The sequence below is a fragment of the Eucyclogobius newberryi genome, unplaced genomic scaffold (genome assembly GCF_026437365.1).
Source record: "Eucyclogobius newberryi isolate DKJ021-1_F unplaced genomic scaffold, fEucNew1.0.hap1 SCAF_4, whole genome shotgun sequence".
NCBI lineage: Eukaryota > Metazoa > Chordata > Actinopteri > Gobiiformes > Gobiidae > Eucyclogobius > Eucyclogobius newberryi.
This window is the reverse complement of record NW_027316056.1, coordinates 37,797,601-37,815,329: the sequence shown is the minus strand read 5'-3', so window position 1 is coordinate 37,815,329 and position 17,729 is coordinate 37,797,601. Positions and strand designations below refer to the sequence as shown.

Below are 17,729 nucleotides of genomic sequence, written 5' to 3'. Positions count from 1 at the left end.
GCCAACACAATCTGTAAGTGGCACTAGTTGAAAGCCACTAAAGCTTAAGGGCCAAATCCATAAACTGATCATAAAATTGGACTTCCAAAGAACTGTTCAGGCAAGATGTCCGCAACAATTCTCTTTTCACAATTTTTCATTAAGAGTAGAATATTTTTGTGGTCCTCCCCGTGTTACCGTGGGTTCTCTCTGTGTTCTCCGGCTTCCTCCCAACGTCACAAAAAGACATGAATCAGCCGGCCCCTGTCCAGGACGTGCCCCGCCTAAGGCCCAAAGTCACTGGGACAGGCTCTTGTCCCCCGGGACCCAGAACGAGAACAAGCGCTAGAAAAATGAATGAATGAATCTTTTTAACTTAAAAAAAATAGATTTATTGATTTCCTTATGACTTTGCATTCTTCAGGATGGCACAGTTTCCATGGCAACACACTACACACATGGTGAAACATATGGTCTGAGATGTTGTGACAACTCGGGAATTTGTCTATGAGTAAATGCATCTGGTAAAACACCAAAATCTGATGTTTGACAAGTTGCACAGAGACACTGGGTTAGACTGACGGCCATTTTGTGCCGTACCCACTGTCGCTCGTCAATCATTCATGCAGCCGCACTTCATTCACACATGAGGCCCGTTTCCACTGGCTCTCATACCGCCGGCGTGTTAAGGGTTAATGGCACAATGTTTTTGTTTTCTGAATAAATACAATCTAAATCCTTCTTTAATAACACTTTTTTATTCTCAGTTTGTGGCGCTAAAGCTGCAGCAAACAAGAAACTATCGAGTTTATTGTCAGCTTTTTTGCATTTATTGCACTCTTCTGTTAGATTCAAAATGCACTGGAAATATCACGTTTTGGGTCGTGTGGCGAGTGCCGGGCGTCAATAAACAGGAAACAGCTGTTGCTAATGTTTGCTAGCTTATTTTCGCTTAAGTTTGAAATACAGTGGTTTATTACAAGATCAAGTCAGAGTTTGGGGAGAAATGATTATCTTCCGTCGTTTTGGCCTGAGTCTGTTTTTTCCTGTCATAAAAACGTGAAACGATTACATGTTAAACTCCTCGCAGCGCTCCACGTGCGCTGCTCGATTACCTAACGCACGCCAAGCCTCCTAACGATTCACCGCGATGCATTTACAAGCGCTCGCACAACGTTCAGAAGAAGCGAGCAAGTTCTGCCATCACGGTAACGCTAACAACAACTAGCATGCTAACTTCCTGCTTCCCGGAGAATAAAACGCTCTATAATTAAATGCAGACAGTGCACAGCGGTCTCATTTTGACTCTCTTTTACAATAAACGTAATTGTAATTGTTACGTGAACAAAAACCGTGAACAGTCATTTTAACGCAAAATAAACACTTTAGCGCCAAACTGATCCGCTCCAAAGCTAACAAGTCTATAGACAGGGAAGTTGAAGCTCAAGGCACACCTGGAATCAAACCGCTGAGCTCCTGGTCGATGGGTAAAGACTCTAACCCCTAAGCCTCTCCCGCCCCTGACTCGACTCGCCTTTTCCCTCCTCCTCCGCAGATCTACTCCATCGACTCGGACCAGGCCAGCCTCCAGTCGGCGCCGCCCTACCAGCGCGAGAGCCAGGCGGGCAGCGAGGAGCAGCCGTACCCGCCCGACCTGTTCCCCGCCGACGGCTCCACGTACGCCCACTCGCCGCAGATGGACGCGCCCATCCTGCAGCTGAGCGCCAGCCTCCTGCACCACAGCCACAGCGCCGAGGCCGACCTGCACTCGCTCAAGGACAAGAAGTACAGCACCTACAACACGCACAGCAGGTGAGTGCCACGCCTTTCGACATGGCCGCCGCTCCGGGTTATTCCAATAGATCTTAGGCCTGTATCGTTCAAGTTTGCTACACCTAAAATAACTTCAAATATAAAATGATCATTGTAATATTAGCTCATGACCAGAAGTTCTCCACTCGCTTCGCACCAGTTGTTTCTTTTCCAAAATGGCTGCTGATCAGTGTATCTCAGAGCGTTTGGCGACCAACAAACACGATGTAGTCAGGCCGCTTAAGAAGATGAAGATGAAGACTTTCAAAGACCTCAAGAAAAAGCCATCCAAAAGGTCCACCAAAGAGTCTGATGTGAAAAGTGATCGCATCATATTTGCCAGGCTTCTCATAGTTGGTCAAAGCAGCAGGTTAGATTTGCATGAGATTCTGTCATATTCCCATGGTCCAGTGTCATATCCTGTGGCTGCGAATGATGGCGCTCAACTTGCCGAGACTAACAAGGCAGCTCTCTTGGGTGTCATAGAAGACAGGGTCAGTGATTGTCTGTTCAATGGAAAGCCTGATAACGCAGCTCTTATGATCGATGGTCTGGCTGTTTTGCAGCCTCTCGGCTCTGTTCCAGGTACATTTGGTGAGATTGCTGATAGAATACTCCAGGTAGTCATTAGCTTTGCTTATAGGTATAGCTGCGAACGAGTGGACTTTGTGACTGACAGGTACCCTGAAATAAGCATACAAAATATTGAAAGATTACATCGAAGTTCTTCTGGGACCCAAAAGATAAGCATATATAGTAAAGAACAGAAAACTCCAAAACAGTGGAATAAATTTCAGTTTTTGTTCTCTGTATGGAAGGATGCTGATCTTAGCTCACTGAAACATGACATAGCCATATTTGTTACTCATGGAAAGGATTGTCATCTCTTGAGGTGTATCGGTGGACAAGTACAAGTGTCAGTTGTACCAGAGCTGACTTTATGTGACCACGAGGAAGCATCTTACTTCATACTAAACATGCTGCTGAAGTGTTTAGCTCTGTGATGATCAGAAGTCCTGATACAGATGTCAAGCTTGCCCCCTGACTTAAATCTGTTCTTCCTAACTGATACCCAACAACACACCCGCATGATTGATGTCTGCAGAGTTACTTCTATTCTAGGTGCAAAGATGAGCGAAGCATTAATTGTGCTTCATGTGTTTACAGGCTGTGACTCAGTCAGTGCTTTCTTTGGCAAGGGTAAAAAAAGAGCTTTGGAAATATTGACAAGGGAAGAGAGATTCTGTGATGCTTTTGTCAGACTAGGCAGAAGCTTTGATTTGGAAAGGTTTGTTGTCATTTGTGTGGTCAGCAAGAGGTGTGGAGTGTAAATGAAGGTACAACTTATTCTGTGTTTCGTCTCCGTCAGAGGAACTCATGCCCTCCACCAGCACAGCTCGCGAGCCAATTATCAAGCAGCTATTCACCGGAGGTCACTTAAGCAACATATCTGTGACCTTCACCCGAGGGTCATGTATGGATTCTTGAAGATGGAGCCTTGTCTATTAAGTGGTTGACCTTAGCTGTTGCTCCAGATTTGGTCCTGAAGACGTCTCGTGTTCTTGTAAAGTTGGTCAATGTTCTCAGGGTAGATGTTCCTGTCTTAAGGCAAAGATTTCTTGCTTTATCTCCTGTAAATTTGTAGATTGTGAAAATGTGGCCACTACAGCTGATGAATTATCCCTCCAGACCCCGGAAAACATTGACGAAATGCCAGAGTCTGAATCAGATGAAAGTGATTTAGATTAGACCCCAGTACAATGTTAATGTTGTACTTACACATGTTGATATCAATCATACTTATATCATTCCTCTGTTTGTATGTATGTGCTATTCTGCAGAAAGTTTGCCTTATACTAGATCGAAAGATACACTGTTAATTAGCCAGTTTATCACGGTGTAAATGCTGCTATTATGATTGTAATTATTTGTTCATATTGTAAATACATATAGTGATTGCTTAAAATTATATCTGTTCTATAGAGTAAAAATCTAACAACAATACTTTAACTTTTACCAATAGCCTATTTTATTTATTTATTTATTTAATATGGACATTGCATTTACATTGGACGAACCAGATGCAATGTTTTAAGTGTTATAGCTAAATATGCTAATTTTCAACACCTGTCCATAGGAGGCTTTTAGAATTAAAACAATACAAAATGTACAAACTATATACAATACATTTCATTTTATACGTCACCATGTGCACAGTTCTGTCCTGGTTTCAGCCACAGTTTAAACACCTAATAAAGGTGCTCGTGTCAGTCTAAAGGTTTAAATGTGTGATTATGTAAACATTTAAAAAACATTTTCAATGTGCTAAAATTTACAAAATTGTAAATTGTAAAAAGGTTGTGCTTTTGGATGACATCACATGGTGCCGCCTCAGAGGGTCTATCAAACACCTGGATTGCTGCTTGTACAAAGATATGACATGTTTGAGCGTGAATACAGATGTTTGTGACCATGAGGTCAGACATTATGAGAGATGTACAAGTACATGTATGTAAGTACATGCATGTAAGTACATGTAAGTACATGCATTTAAGTACATGCATGTAAGTACATGTAAGTACATGTATGTAAGTACATGCATGTAAGTACATGCATGTATGTAAGTACATGTATGTAAGTACATGTATTTAAGTACATGCATGGTAGTACATGCATGTAAGTACACATATAAGTACATGCATGTAAGTACATGCATGTAAGCACATGTATGTAAGTACATGTATGTAAGTACATGCATGTAAGTACATGTAAGCACATGTATGTACATGTATGTAAGTACATGTATGTAAGTACATGCATGTAAGTACATGCATGTAAGTACATGCATGTAAGTACATGCATGTAAGTACATGTAAGCACATGCATGTAAGTACATGTAAGTACATGCATGTAAGTACATGTAAGTACATGCATGTAAGTACATGTAAGTACATGCATGTAAGTACATGTAAGTACATGCATGTAAGTACATGTAAGTACATGCATGTAAGTACATGTAAGTACATGCATGTAAGTAAGTACAGCAGAGCCGCTTGATGCGACAGCTCCCGTCTTATGAAGCGAAAGTACCTCAAGTTTGTTTTTAGTTTTTTACAGATGTACTTTACGTGACTTTGAAACTTTAAGTCGATCTATCAATTATGATCCTAGATATTTCGTTTATTTTACTTCTTGGATTGTTTGGTAATTTATGGATACAACAAAGGGTCATTCAAAGATTGTGATTTTATGGAGAAACATATGGCAACGTTTTTCTTTACATTTAGGGTTAAATGTGATCGCTCAGGCCAAGAGGAGATGTTATAGGGCCTGTGTCAGCTGCTGTCCTGCCTGAGTGAGACACATGGATGACTGTGTCATGGGCGTAGAGCTGACAGTTTACGCCTTGGCAGCGTCTGAGAGGTCATTTATGTACATGGTGAACAGCAAAGGTCCCAGCACAGAACCTTGTGGTACCCCATGTTATTAGGCCTCAGGCTTGATTTATTCCCATTCACCCTAACACATTGTGGTCGGCATTCAAGATATATTTTCAGCCACTGGAGTGTGTTGGTTGAGATTTTAAAGGACTGGAGCTTGTCTAATAAGATGCTGTGGTCCACAGTGTCCAAGGCCTTTTTAAGATCTAAAAACACTGCACCAACAACTTGGCCTTTGTCCAGACATGTTTACTTTCTTCAAATGGGTAACTGGTGTTGAAAGGGTTAAACTAGTACTTTTAGATTATGTTTTTATAGTGTAGTATGAATCAGAAATTGAGAATTTGTAATTGTTGAAGCATTCAGTTGAATACTAAACGTGGAGGAAGAGTTTTCAAGTGCCTAATGATAACATGCAGAATTGTTAAAACAGTTTTTTTATCTTACGTTTGCACATAAACTAAAGCACCCAGAGTCTCTCCACTTTACAACCTCCAAGAAAGTAATTATGTCTCTGAGAATCTGAATTTCTGAAGTAATCAATCAAAGAATAAAAAAATAAGAAGGTATGAAGATGGTTTACACCCCAATTTGTCACATATTTGGGTAAACTGTCAACTTCGGCACCTATTTTCTCAAATACTGGAAGAAATCATGCGAATAACTGTTTCCCCAGCTCAAGTATATATTTGAGATTGGAAAACCACTTTTGAAAAGTAGTTCTGGTGTTCTGGAGCGAAATTCATTTTCTTGCCACATTCTGAGTTACGGCTTCTCTGGTGCAGCCTCGCCGCGTTTCTGATGATCACGTGCTGGAAAAGTTGAATTCAGTATTTAAATTTGAGTAGTTTTGACTAGCTTAGAATTATTTTTAAATGTTAATCTTTATCTACGCTTTACAAAGGACTTAGTTCGGATTCTTGTCTCAAACCGTGACCAGTGATTAACAGGCGTATCAGCCAATCAGAGACATGCATCCTGCCTCCTTTGTCTAAGCAAACGTGGCGGATTAAGAATGTAAGAAATGATTAAGTTTAGTCAGAAAGACACAGCCATATTTAATCTATAACATTTACATTAGCCTAACGTGCTCCGTAACTATGGTGACAGGTTGTCCCAAAACCTGAGATGGTAAAACGTTGTACTGTCGGTGACTTTTCTGACCCAACAAACTTTAAACTTGAAAGTCTGTCCCCTCCAAAGTCTAAACTCTACCGAGTTCGTACTGACAGAGTTGGCTTTGGATCTCTAAAACACTTGTTAAACGGTGTATTTGGGACACAAAGCTCTCGCCATGGAAACGCTGGATAGATACCTTTAGAGGGTGCTGACTGAAGACTGAAGCAACTATTAAAGAAGAATAAGTAACATTTCACCTGAATGAATGTCTTTGTGAGTCTCTGCGATGGTTAACCATGTGTTTTCGGGGCTTGTGAAAGTGTCATTCGTCGCCCCCTGCTGTCTCGGGGCGGAAAACCAGACTTCGACGTCCCCGACATCGACTTTAACACAACTCTCCTGAGAAATCCTGGCTCTTTTTTCCCATTTTTGGCAACGTTAAATGGTTTTGTACGTGATTATACTGTCTTTCGTGTCCGTTCTCCTTCAGTGTATTTTCACACGCGAGCTGCAGGGGGAGCTCTATCACTAAACCTACTTAACATTTACGATAAACTTGAAAATGGGCAAATTTAACGAGACTTTGTTTTTGTGTGAATATTTGTACCTGCTACTCTTTTTCGTTGTTTTTTCACTGTCCGGACCCGACTCCGTTTTAAGACCACCGCTCTTTCGAGACCACCGGCCTCTTACTTATTTTAGTGCACGCATTAAAATACTCACACAGAGCCGCGCGGCGGTTTAAGGACGGACATAAAGGCGGACATCAAAATGCACTTAAGAGGCCCGTCTAATAACTTTGACTTTCAATGCGATCGAGAGCAAGGGCGGCGAGGCTTTCGTGGACCGGCGAAGAGCTCGTTTCGCAGTTTGTAAAAGTGACAATGACGCAGGAGAAATGGGTCGGCCGTTGAGAAAATGAGTTCTGTTGAAGAACTTGAAGAAATGACAATAAGAAATAGTCGTGAAATGGATTCCGAAAGTTTTCAGTCTCTCTTTAATGTCTTGGATTTGACTCGTGCACCGTCCCACAGCTGCGTGTCGTCCATTAGCTCCATTAGCTCCATTAGCTCCGAGGCCAAATAAATAAAGAAGTGTCAGTCTGAGTAAAGTCTGCGTCGTGTTTAATGAGTTTTTTCAGTCGTGTTCGGCGAGAAGTGCCATTTGCATTGAGCACGTACAGCTCCAGCTGCAAACGCCCAAATGACAATTAACACTCGTGAGTAGTTAATCACATTTTCATTTGTATTATTACCATTGAGCCCATCAGTTATCAAATCTATTATTTTAATTGTCTTTGTAATCGTGATTTATTCTTATGTAACTGAGCGGCCCAATTTGTAAAAAACAGAAGCATTTAGCGTGAGGCGTGTCGTTTCTTTACCAAATAAAAGCTGTGATGACGCAAATAGGGCAATAGTTATTTCACATGTTAACTTACATAACTATCCTTTATGATTTGTCATAAATGCAAGTAGTCTTAGATACTTGCAAGTGTAAGTGTCTAAGAGTATTACAGGCCAGATAAACACAGCACTCTAGATCTGACTTTAGTTATGAATGAACCCCTCACATGGTCCCTCTGCTCCTGAGCATGTGGAGTGGTCCCTCTGCTCCTGAGCATGTGGAGTGGTCCCTCTGCTCCTGAGCCTGTGGAGTGGTCCCTCTGCTCCTGAGCATGTGGAGTGGTCCCTCTGCTCCTGAGCATGTGGAGTGGTCCCTCTGCTCCTGAGCCTGTGGAGTGGTCCCTCTGCTCCTGAGCATGTGGAGTGGTCCCTCTGCTCCTGAGCCTGTGGAGTGGTCCCTCTGCTCCTGAGCCTGTGGAGTGGTCCCTCTGCTCCTGAGCATGTGGAGTGGTCCCTCTGCTCCTGAGCATGTGGAGTGGTCCCTTGGCTCCTGAGCATGTGGAGTGGTCCCTCGGCTCCTGAGCATGTGGAGTGGTCCCTCGGCTCCTGAGCATGTGGAGTGGTCCCTCTGCTCCTGAGCATGTGGAGTGGTCCCTCTGCTCCTGAGCATGTGGAGTGGTCCCTCTGCTCCTGAGCATGTGGAGTGGTCCCTTCACGATCACAAACGCGGCCAACTCATTTCACGCTGATGAGAAGAGCGAGCTGAACGGGCAGCGCAGCCGCCCGGCCTCAGACAGGGGACTGGGAGTCGACTGTGCTCCTCCTGGTGAACACGAGGGGACCGCGGGGCCCTCGCAGACTCATTAAACCACATCAAGTTGGACTAAAGCCAAACGAGCAAACAAGCGAGCTCCGGAACAAGCCATCCGTCGTAAACGAGGGGTAAAGTGCCAAAGAGTGAACGACGACATGCTGATTATTAATGAATCACAGAATGGTCAGCTCGTGTCAACAACAACAAGCGGCTCGTAATAAAACATGACAGAACTGAGCAACTGTGCAGTAAATCAGCGAGCGAAGCACTAAACTGTAAACCTCAGGTAATAATAATCCAAAAGTTATGGTTCTGAATATGAGATCAGAATATTCGAGAGGAGATGTTTGCCACAGAGAAGCAGCCGCGGTTGGGACGTCCTGAAATCGCACGCCGCTCCTGCTCGAGTTGGTTCACGCCTACGGCTCAATGTTCATATCATAAAGAACATGCAACATGGTCCAGCTACAGTCGTCCTGTCCATGTCCAGCAGCAGCGCTCGCCTCCTGACCGGCCGCCGCTGGGACGGGATCTGGAGAGGGAACTCGAGCTGCTGACAGGATGTTTTTGAACCGTTTGAAAGATGATTTTAAAATCCTCTTGTGCCATGTTTTTCAATCTTTCTTGAGTCGAGGGCGAGGCACACTTTTATTGTTGAAAAGCCGCCGCAGTACACCATCCACTCAAGGGATTATCGAATGGCTCCAATGAGAGACAAATAAATGTGAATTACAGCGTCGCTGTCCCTGGATTTTCAATCGTCACTATTTTGTGTCTTTTTTGTGGTTCACTCCATAATGTGCCACGCTCAAAATGACTTCACTCCCAATTAGACCTCTCCTGCCACTCCTGTTGTCCCTGTGTGTCTGCGTACGGTGACCTCTGGCCTCATTAGCTCTCATGTCCCGTATGCATTCATCCATAAGGAGGAGGGCGTTTGCATATGTGACATGAAAAGGGCGCCGAACAGCTGAAAGGTCGCCCGGCTCTCTGTGTAGGCCTGATCCGGTGCTCGTTGTACACAGCCTCACGCCCGATGTGCCCCCTGCGTGCGCTCCATTCAGCTGTTCATTGATGGCGGCTCGGAGCAGACCTCGCTCGCAGCGGGGCCATCGTTCTTTCCAAACACGCTGTATCTGCTCGGGGTTTGTAAAACACATTTGATCTTTACTTTGTAGGTTAGAGGCCCATTGTTTTCTATGAATACTTGTTATTGTTTGTGTTGATTTGACCCTTCTTACATAAAGGGCCTTGTTTGAACACTGTGTGTTCTTGTCTGCCCACAGTGTGAAGGACAAAAGCGGAGGATCATTTGACGGGGGAGGCTCCGGTTCCCAGGGCATACGGCCGGGCCACTGTCGCTCCTGTCTGGCCAAACTGAGTGGATACTCCGGGCTGTACACTGTGCGCTCTCCCCAGGCCCGCTGTGACGCCTGCGCCCACCTGGGAAACCTGTACGACATCAGCGAGGACCATCTGCACTCCCACTACAGCCACCAGGCGCACCCCTCGGACATGTTCACCCACTACCTGCCTCAGGCCGAGCTGGGCCTGGTGGGCGAGGGCGACGGCCTGGTTAGCCACTTTGAGCCTTCGCCGCCCTCTCCCTCGGCCCAGCAGCTGCAGCTGAGCCGGCAGCACTCGTATGAGAACGTGATTCCGGACGGCCTCTCGGAGCGCCTGCGGGGGCTGGGGTTGTCTGACAGAGACAGGCTGGGTCTGGACGAGGGGGCCTATGCTAACGTTCTCACAATGCGCTCAGACCGGCCTTACAGCAGCCGCAGCCCGCCCTCACCCTCGCCCTCTCACCACCACAGCCTGGACGCACCCATGCCCCTGCCCCGGCGCTCGAAAAGCCTCTTCCCCGACAGGCCCTCCCAGAACCCTTTCACCCAGTCAGCTCCTGGCACTGCACAGCGAGAACCCGCCACCCAACCTGTGACACGCATACCACAGAGAAGCTCCGCCCACGAGCTTTACAAGCAGCGCATGCCGCTGTCGCTCACTCTCGGGAACCACGGCACTCACCATGTGAACCAGCTGGGCGGGCTGGACCAGCAGATGTTCTACCCTGTGCAAGAGCCTCCGATGGTGGCCTACATGGTGTCCCCAGCCGCCTCTCAGCCAATGAGCTACGTGACAGCACCAAGGGCTTCGAGTGCTGGGGGCAACAGGCCACGCCTCTACCGCCGCATGCCCAGCATCGAGTCTGATGTCTGACCGCACACAGTGAAAGAGACATGGACACACAAGGACAGGTGTGTGGGACCGGCAGCTCCATAAACACACAGACACAGACAGGGACAGGCTGCGCGGTGAGGCGGGGCGGTGGCGGGGCGGTGAGGCGGGGCGGCGGTGAGGCGGCGGGGCGCGGGCTGGCTCCAGACTGTGGAGGTTAACGTGGAGTAAATAAATCACTGTTCTTTATCACTTCTGTGGGGCAGGTGGGCTCCCCTGGGACACCTGGAGGCACAGGATGAAGAGTGCACAGTGGCGTTATGTACTGCCTGGAGCTGTGTCAAAAGGCAAACTGACAGCACACACTGTGTCCTACCGGGACATGGACTGGACATAGATCCGGCCTGTCACCAGCCTCTCGGGGACGCAGGGGACAGCAGACCCCTCCCTCTCTGACACACACAGCCACACACATGACCCGCCCCTCCCCCCAGGACACTCTGTTGCACTATGATTTCTACCGTCAGCCCATATGTCTGAGCCTCCAACTGCACTGCCGGCATGGCTTCAACAGTACCACACACTAGATAATCCTTGACTTGAATAGAAATCCTATCGATGTAATAGACTAGAGCAGTGGACAGGCGGTCTGAGGAGGTGCAGACCCGCCTGCCGATGTCCCAACACTTGAACACACACACTTTAGCCCTGTTTCCACATGCACACTCAAGGAGGTTATGTACAGTTATGTACATTTAAGATATTGGTCAAGAAGATCCAGCATTGAACGTCTGCTTTAATAAACTTATGAGCAAATATTTGTACGAGCAAGCTAAATGTACTGTTGCTAACAAATGCTAACAAGCTGGACAAGTCGTAAATAAGAGTAACATAGAAAGCAAAATGTCAGAACCATAAATGTGGAAACAAGGTTGCAGTGTCTGTTTGGGGAACGCTAACCCACAGACTGTATGCTAACATTGATGTCAGTACAATTGAACTTTCCAAAACAGAATTGGACCAAACGCGTCTGCCGTCCAGTCAAAGCCTCTCAGGACGAGGTGTGTGTTCCAGTGTTAGCCACATATACTATAGCATTCCCTTATAGCTTCCTCTTTTAGCTGGACTTCAGGTCATGCATGCTTCCTACTGCCCTGTGCTCACGCTAGCTCCTCCGCAGGGTCATTATGCACACACAGCACACTCACAGAACGGGCTTGGCACTGATGCTAGCTAACGCGCTATATGCTAGTTCAAAGACGGATATTTAGCTAGCCACATTACTTGTAGACAACCTTATGGCTCTCTACACTATCAAAAATGTAATTGTAATTCTTATTTTGAATTGTTATTGTACTATCAAACATATTTACAAATGACATTTCAAATTGGGTTAGAACCACACATTAATTAGCCTTTTCACAATACACACATAGTTTCCATTGTATGAAATTCATCATGTCGTCTTTTAAATATACTTGGAAGCTCATCAAAACATGTCAAGATAGAAAAATGAAGAAACATAATTTTTGTCTTTATAAACACTCAAACTGACTCAGGCTCAGTAATGACTTCATTAAGAGGTTGATATCGCTCATGTGGAGTTAGTAAGTTATTGTTTCCGAGTGGGAAAAGTCAGGAAAAGAACTTCTGCTGCTCGACTTCCACACTTGGCGTCGCCGGCTGTGGAAACGGACACATTCGTCAATTTGTTTTAAACAGTTGAGCGATTGAGTATTTATACCTCAAGAGCGACAGGTTCGCATAAGAAAGACACAAGACTATAGTTTAATTAATGACATGCAAAGTTAGCTAGCTAAAGTGGAAATTGTGGCATATTTTCTTAAGCAAATGACATTAACGTTAGCTTTGGGGGAATGCTAGCAACAAACCTTACTGATTAGCTATTTAAGAGTGAGAACCGAACCACGACTTCTCAGAAAAGCTGAGGAACACGAACAAAGTAGTTACTTAGCCTGAATCATACTTAGTAAACTCTTTCGTCATTGTGAATCAGCTCTTTTGTTCATGCTTTGTTTTTGCTTTTTTTCCGTATAATATCAAACTAAAACCGATTCACCGATTGACTGCAAAAAAAAACTGAGATTCTCTTGTCCATAACCTCAAAGATTTCAAAAACCTGTGGCTAGCTAAACGCCGTAGCGGCCAGAGTGTCGCTGCCAAGCCCCTCGCACACATATAAACGATAGTTGGGCACATTGGCAGTAGAGTAGGACCGTAGACTAGGGAGTGTGTGTGTGTGTGTCGAGGCTACCGAGTGTTAGCTTCTCTCCGTGCACTTCGTAGATTTTATACCCTGCCACCTAACATTGACCAAAAACACTTTTCTACTGGGAGTTATTCTGAATCGTTCGCTGGATAGATGTGTTCTTATCTCTTCTTTTGGACGTCGTGAGCCGCCGAGTTTTCCAGTGTTAGATAAGAGCGCGGCACCGACTCCTGTTCGAGAAAAAAAAACGTTACTGTGCTACTCCTTCCTCTCGCCTTCCTCTCTTCTTACACCAGCCATTTTCGGTTCGGGTTTTATTATTTGTATTTATTTCGTTCGGAATGACTTTGTGTAGAGATGGGTAGCGTCGATGTGGCGTTTCTGTTGTGGCAGTACTTCAGAAAATACTCCAGCGGAAGTAACGATGCAGGTGCTGGATGAATAAATGACCGTTTGGACGTAACTAGGGCCTGGAATCTATGAAGAATGAACTAATGAATCAGAAGAAAAGAGAAATAGTGATTAAAAACAAACCTTTGCGAGATTAATCCCGTTATTTTCTTGATTGCAACGTATCAAGTTGTCAGTGGAGACACATTGCGTACTTAATTTAACGTTATCGATGACAAAGCTCGGCTGAGTTTGGGTTTTTTCCATTCAGCTTCAATTGCATAGCTCTATAAATTATGAATATGAATAAATAACGTACCGTACCACTGTTGAAATAAACACTTGGGCCTGTGCGTTCTTTGTGATTAGAGGAAAAATAATATGCAGTGCGTTAGCGAGCGACTTTTCCCGGCCGTAGGTGCAACATCTGTCGGATAATTGAGCCTCAAGAAGATTTACAGTTCAATTCCCCGACCTGTGTCTCAGCAACCCCAAAACAAACGCACGATAGACCAACCCTCCGGCTAGGTACTCTCGTCGAGGGTCGCGATGGTGATGGTGTCTGTGTTCGAACCTAGGGACTTACGGAGACACGATTTCGACTGCATCGTTAAAACGGCGTCAAAAGGATGAGCTCGCGATGCAGTTTCTGTCACCGATCGCTTTGTACCAACATGATCAAAGTCCATCTCAATCGGTCAACGGAAAGCTCGACATCACAAAGGAACCGAGGACTTGAAACTGAAGTACTGTTCGAAGTAAAACCCAGCTGTCGTCACTACCCATCTCTCCTCCCCCCGACCCGCTTTCTGATACAGACCGGAGTGACTATTTGAACGACATCATGCCTAAAAACTCTGCCGACTCTTTTAATAGTATTTGCTGTGAGAATTCCTCCGATTCAGCGGCGTCGGATCGAGTTTCCGGTCGGATGCAGTGCTCTTTTTCTTAATTACTTCTCGAGCTGCGGGTTGTATTGTAACTAATGGGCAGGGAGTTCGGATTGCAAGCGATTCAGTCATTAAACGGGTCCTTTTTGAGTTCCGAGCCGGCGGAAAGGCTCGCGGCGGCGGCTGGAGCGCATAATTCCATCCGGGGAACTGCCAATGCGCAATCCATACGCCACTGAGCTGCGATATTGATTTTCCGGTGCAGGGATTTGATTGAAAAAGGACTTGATATCTCCATTAGTCGAGTGGCTCCCTCTATATTCTTCCGTCCCGCGCTCTCGTGACCTCGTACGTCTTCTCCTGCCGTGTCGCTCGGCGTTCCGTTCGTATCATCGGAGTGAAAAAGTGCCACTCTGTCACTTTTCTAGCCCTGCCACATGCCACCTGCCACCCGCCCGTCTCCGTGGAAGGCTCAGTGCCAGCGAGCGATGCCAGGGAGTTCCGTTTTCGATCCGATACCGAGCAACGCTACGGCAAGTACCACGATATCAATCGATCAGATACCGATACCAGTGAGTTTGCTAGTAAATGCACTGAACTCCTGCAGTATAAAGTATATTTAATTATGATATTGTTATTATGATATTAGCATTATTCTCTCTCTCCTGGCGTGAACTATTATATTAATGACATATATGTGTGCGGCAAACCAAAAATATAAACAAGGTATTTCAAAACTTTTTTGATTTTAAAAAAGTATCGCTAGTTTTCGATACCCTTGTCGGCTTTGATGTACAGATATTTGGTATCAATGCGCCCATCACTAGCTATTGCGTCGTCAGGAATGTTCCACAGTGCGGCATTAAACACGGCACTATTCGAAACTGAAACCAGCGTCGAAACTAGATCCTCATTGAAGCACAAACAGGTCAAAATCGAACGTTTCCTGAGCAGTTTTTTGAAAGATCTTGAGTATAAGAGCAAAGTACCATCAAGAAAGTACCATTACTGCATTCAAAAGCACGTGTTCTTACTACGAGAGGGCTTGCTTCTCCGCAGATCCGACCAGTAGGCAAAGCGTCCCGGGCCAAGCCAACGCGTCTCCACGGAGACGAGCTGGTGGCAAACTCGGCGCCAGAAAAGGTTGCGCAGCGCACCTTTACGGGTTTGAGGGGAGATGGATTTTTTTTTTTTTTACGATTGCAATATCTGAGATTCAATTTAATTTGGGGGTTTTTGACGTCATCTCTTCAATTTAAAACCCTCAGCGTGACGTCTGAAGGGCGGGGCGGGGCGCAACACCAGCCCAGCAGCGTCTTCAAAGGAGGAAGAAGAAGTTAGTCACCTAAAGGTTCTCTGCGACCGACGCCCGTGACCAAGCACAGTTCTTAATTGTTCTATTTGAGGGAAGATCGGCACGGAAAAATAGCATTTAAGCTACGGGCAATTGAACTCACAATTCTAAAAATGCGATCTTAGCCACGGAAACTAATCTCTGACCCATGAAGCTAATATTAGTCGCTGCAAATCCAACCATAATTGCCCACGTTACCTTTTAACACCCGCTGTTTGTTAGATAAAGATGAAAAAATGGGTTTAAAAGTAGACGCTCGGACAAAACGAGTCCCCGAGACACGCATCAGCCGCAAAGACGCGAGGCCGGACTTTCTGGACCGCTGCCCCCTACCTGCAGAACAGGTTCGGTGTGAGTTATATGCACAATATCAGGTTGCAATATTATTATACTTCTGTACAGAAATCTTCTTTGTTTTTAATGTTTTGAAAAATGCGTTCATTTGTTTGATTCGAACGCGGTACAAAGTGTTGGGTTGATTTCGATAACGCTGTGGCTTTTTTTTTATTACGCTTCTTTGACGAAAAAAAAACAAACAAAAAGACTGGCATGTTTCAGATTTCCATGTGAGATGATTTTTTATTTTTCCTGGCATGGTGTTGGTTGGGACCTCACTGTACAGTCGTCACCGCTGGGTTAACATCTGGATTTAGCTCCGGCGCTAAGCTAAGCCCCTGTTTTGTATCTGGCTCACAGTTATACTCATTCAATAATACTAATTTATAATGTGACAACTTGTGTGATTTGTGCAACTAGGTCTGGAATCGAAACTGTGTTTATTTAAAGCCTTTTGACGACCCCTGTAAATAAAACAATATGGTTGCCGATTTGACTATTTCTTAACCATAACGTTGATATCAATTTGTAATCTAAAGAGCGAACGCCACCTACAGGTTTGTGTGCGCAAAATACGTATATGTAGCTTTCCGACACTAGTACAGCATTCCGCACAGCAGTAGTTTCTAAATACGGCCACGGCGTCCGTTTTTTGCCGGTCGAGTGGTCAGCGGTCAGCCGAGAATGTATGCAGTCGAGCCACTGACGAGATCATAACATTTAATCATTTAAGATGGAATTTCAACTGGCGTGGAATCAAAAAAAAGGCCGTGAACTAAGGCGATAGTGGCTACAACATTCTACTGAATCCACAGCAAAATATGACTTTTCCACCATTCTTCTAAATGCACTCCGGCTGACCCACAACGACGCTGACCTGCTTCCAAAACTGGCTCTGATTGGCCGAAGCCAGGCGAGCTCCAATGCCCCTGACGGCACTTAGTTCTCTTTCACTCCACGTGGTCTCGTTTCCACCGATGTTAGCGTGTTAACACTGTGCAGACGTCTCTATAGATAGTGAACTATAAGCTCCGTGTACACGCGAGAGGGATTCTGTTTGCCCAACTCCAATCATCCCTAAAAATACCCGGCGCACTATTCCTCATGAATCATGTATACTCACTCGTCACACGTGGGCACCAGAGCTGAGGTTGTAAAGTCCGCCATCGCAGACCTTTCTCCTTTAGTTAGGTTCTTTTTTTCTTTCTTTTTTTTTGTTTTAAATTGCATGACGTGTTCGTGTTTCCGGTGGTACCTATTTTGCTGCGACACTTGAGTTTTCCCTGAGTTGGCTCGGAGCGGAACGCGGCAGCACGGCGCCCGCTCTGACCGGCCCCCTTTGACGGGGACGGGCCGGCGAGTGCGTCCAGAGGGTGGCGCTGCGCTGCCGTCGGGCCTCCGAGCCGCGCTGTGTTTTTCACTTGTGAATCGGTTCAGGGGTTTCTAAGCGAATAGTTGTGTGTAAATACTACCTTGTCACTCAGTATCTCTGTACAATCTGTAAATAAGTAAAGATACATTTTCTAATACTCTCGTTGTTGTTGTTGTTGTTTGATTCTGTCCTTTTAGAACGACACACACACTGTATATACACAACAACACAAGAGGAACGCAGACCGAGACACAGAGACATTAATAATCCTAAACGTCCGGCAGGATTGTCCCATTTTGTCCAAAGTCAACGAGGGCAAAAACGGGCAGGGAATCCGTCATCGTCTATTTCTTTGTGACGGCCAGAAGAATGTTCCAGAGGTATCCATTTATTGTATCCATGACTGGAGTTTTGAGGCCCAAATACGACGCTCTGAAGTGGTCTGGTGAGGTCAAAGATCGTCTGTAGC

General features: G+C 45.4%; 1 protein-coding gene across 1 annotated transcript in view; it reads left to right on the top strand.

The window, feature by feature from the left end:
* The window catches only part of LOC140377369 (glutamate receptor ionotropic, NMDA 2A-like), a 427,148-nt gene extending 415,543 nt beyond the window's left edge, over nucleotides 1-11,605 (top strand). The window contains exons 20-21 of the mRNA XM_072462756.1: nucleotides 1,535-1,791; nucleotides 9,797-11,605. Coding sequence (XP_072318857.1) covers nucleotides 1,535-1,791; nucleotides 9,797-10,730 — 1,191 coding nt within the window. The 3' untranslated portion in view covers nucleotides 10,731-11,605. The remainder of the gene's footprint in view (nucleotides 1-1,534; nucleotides 1,792-9,796) is intronic.
* Nucleotides 11,606-17,729: the final 6,124 nt, after the last annotated feature.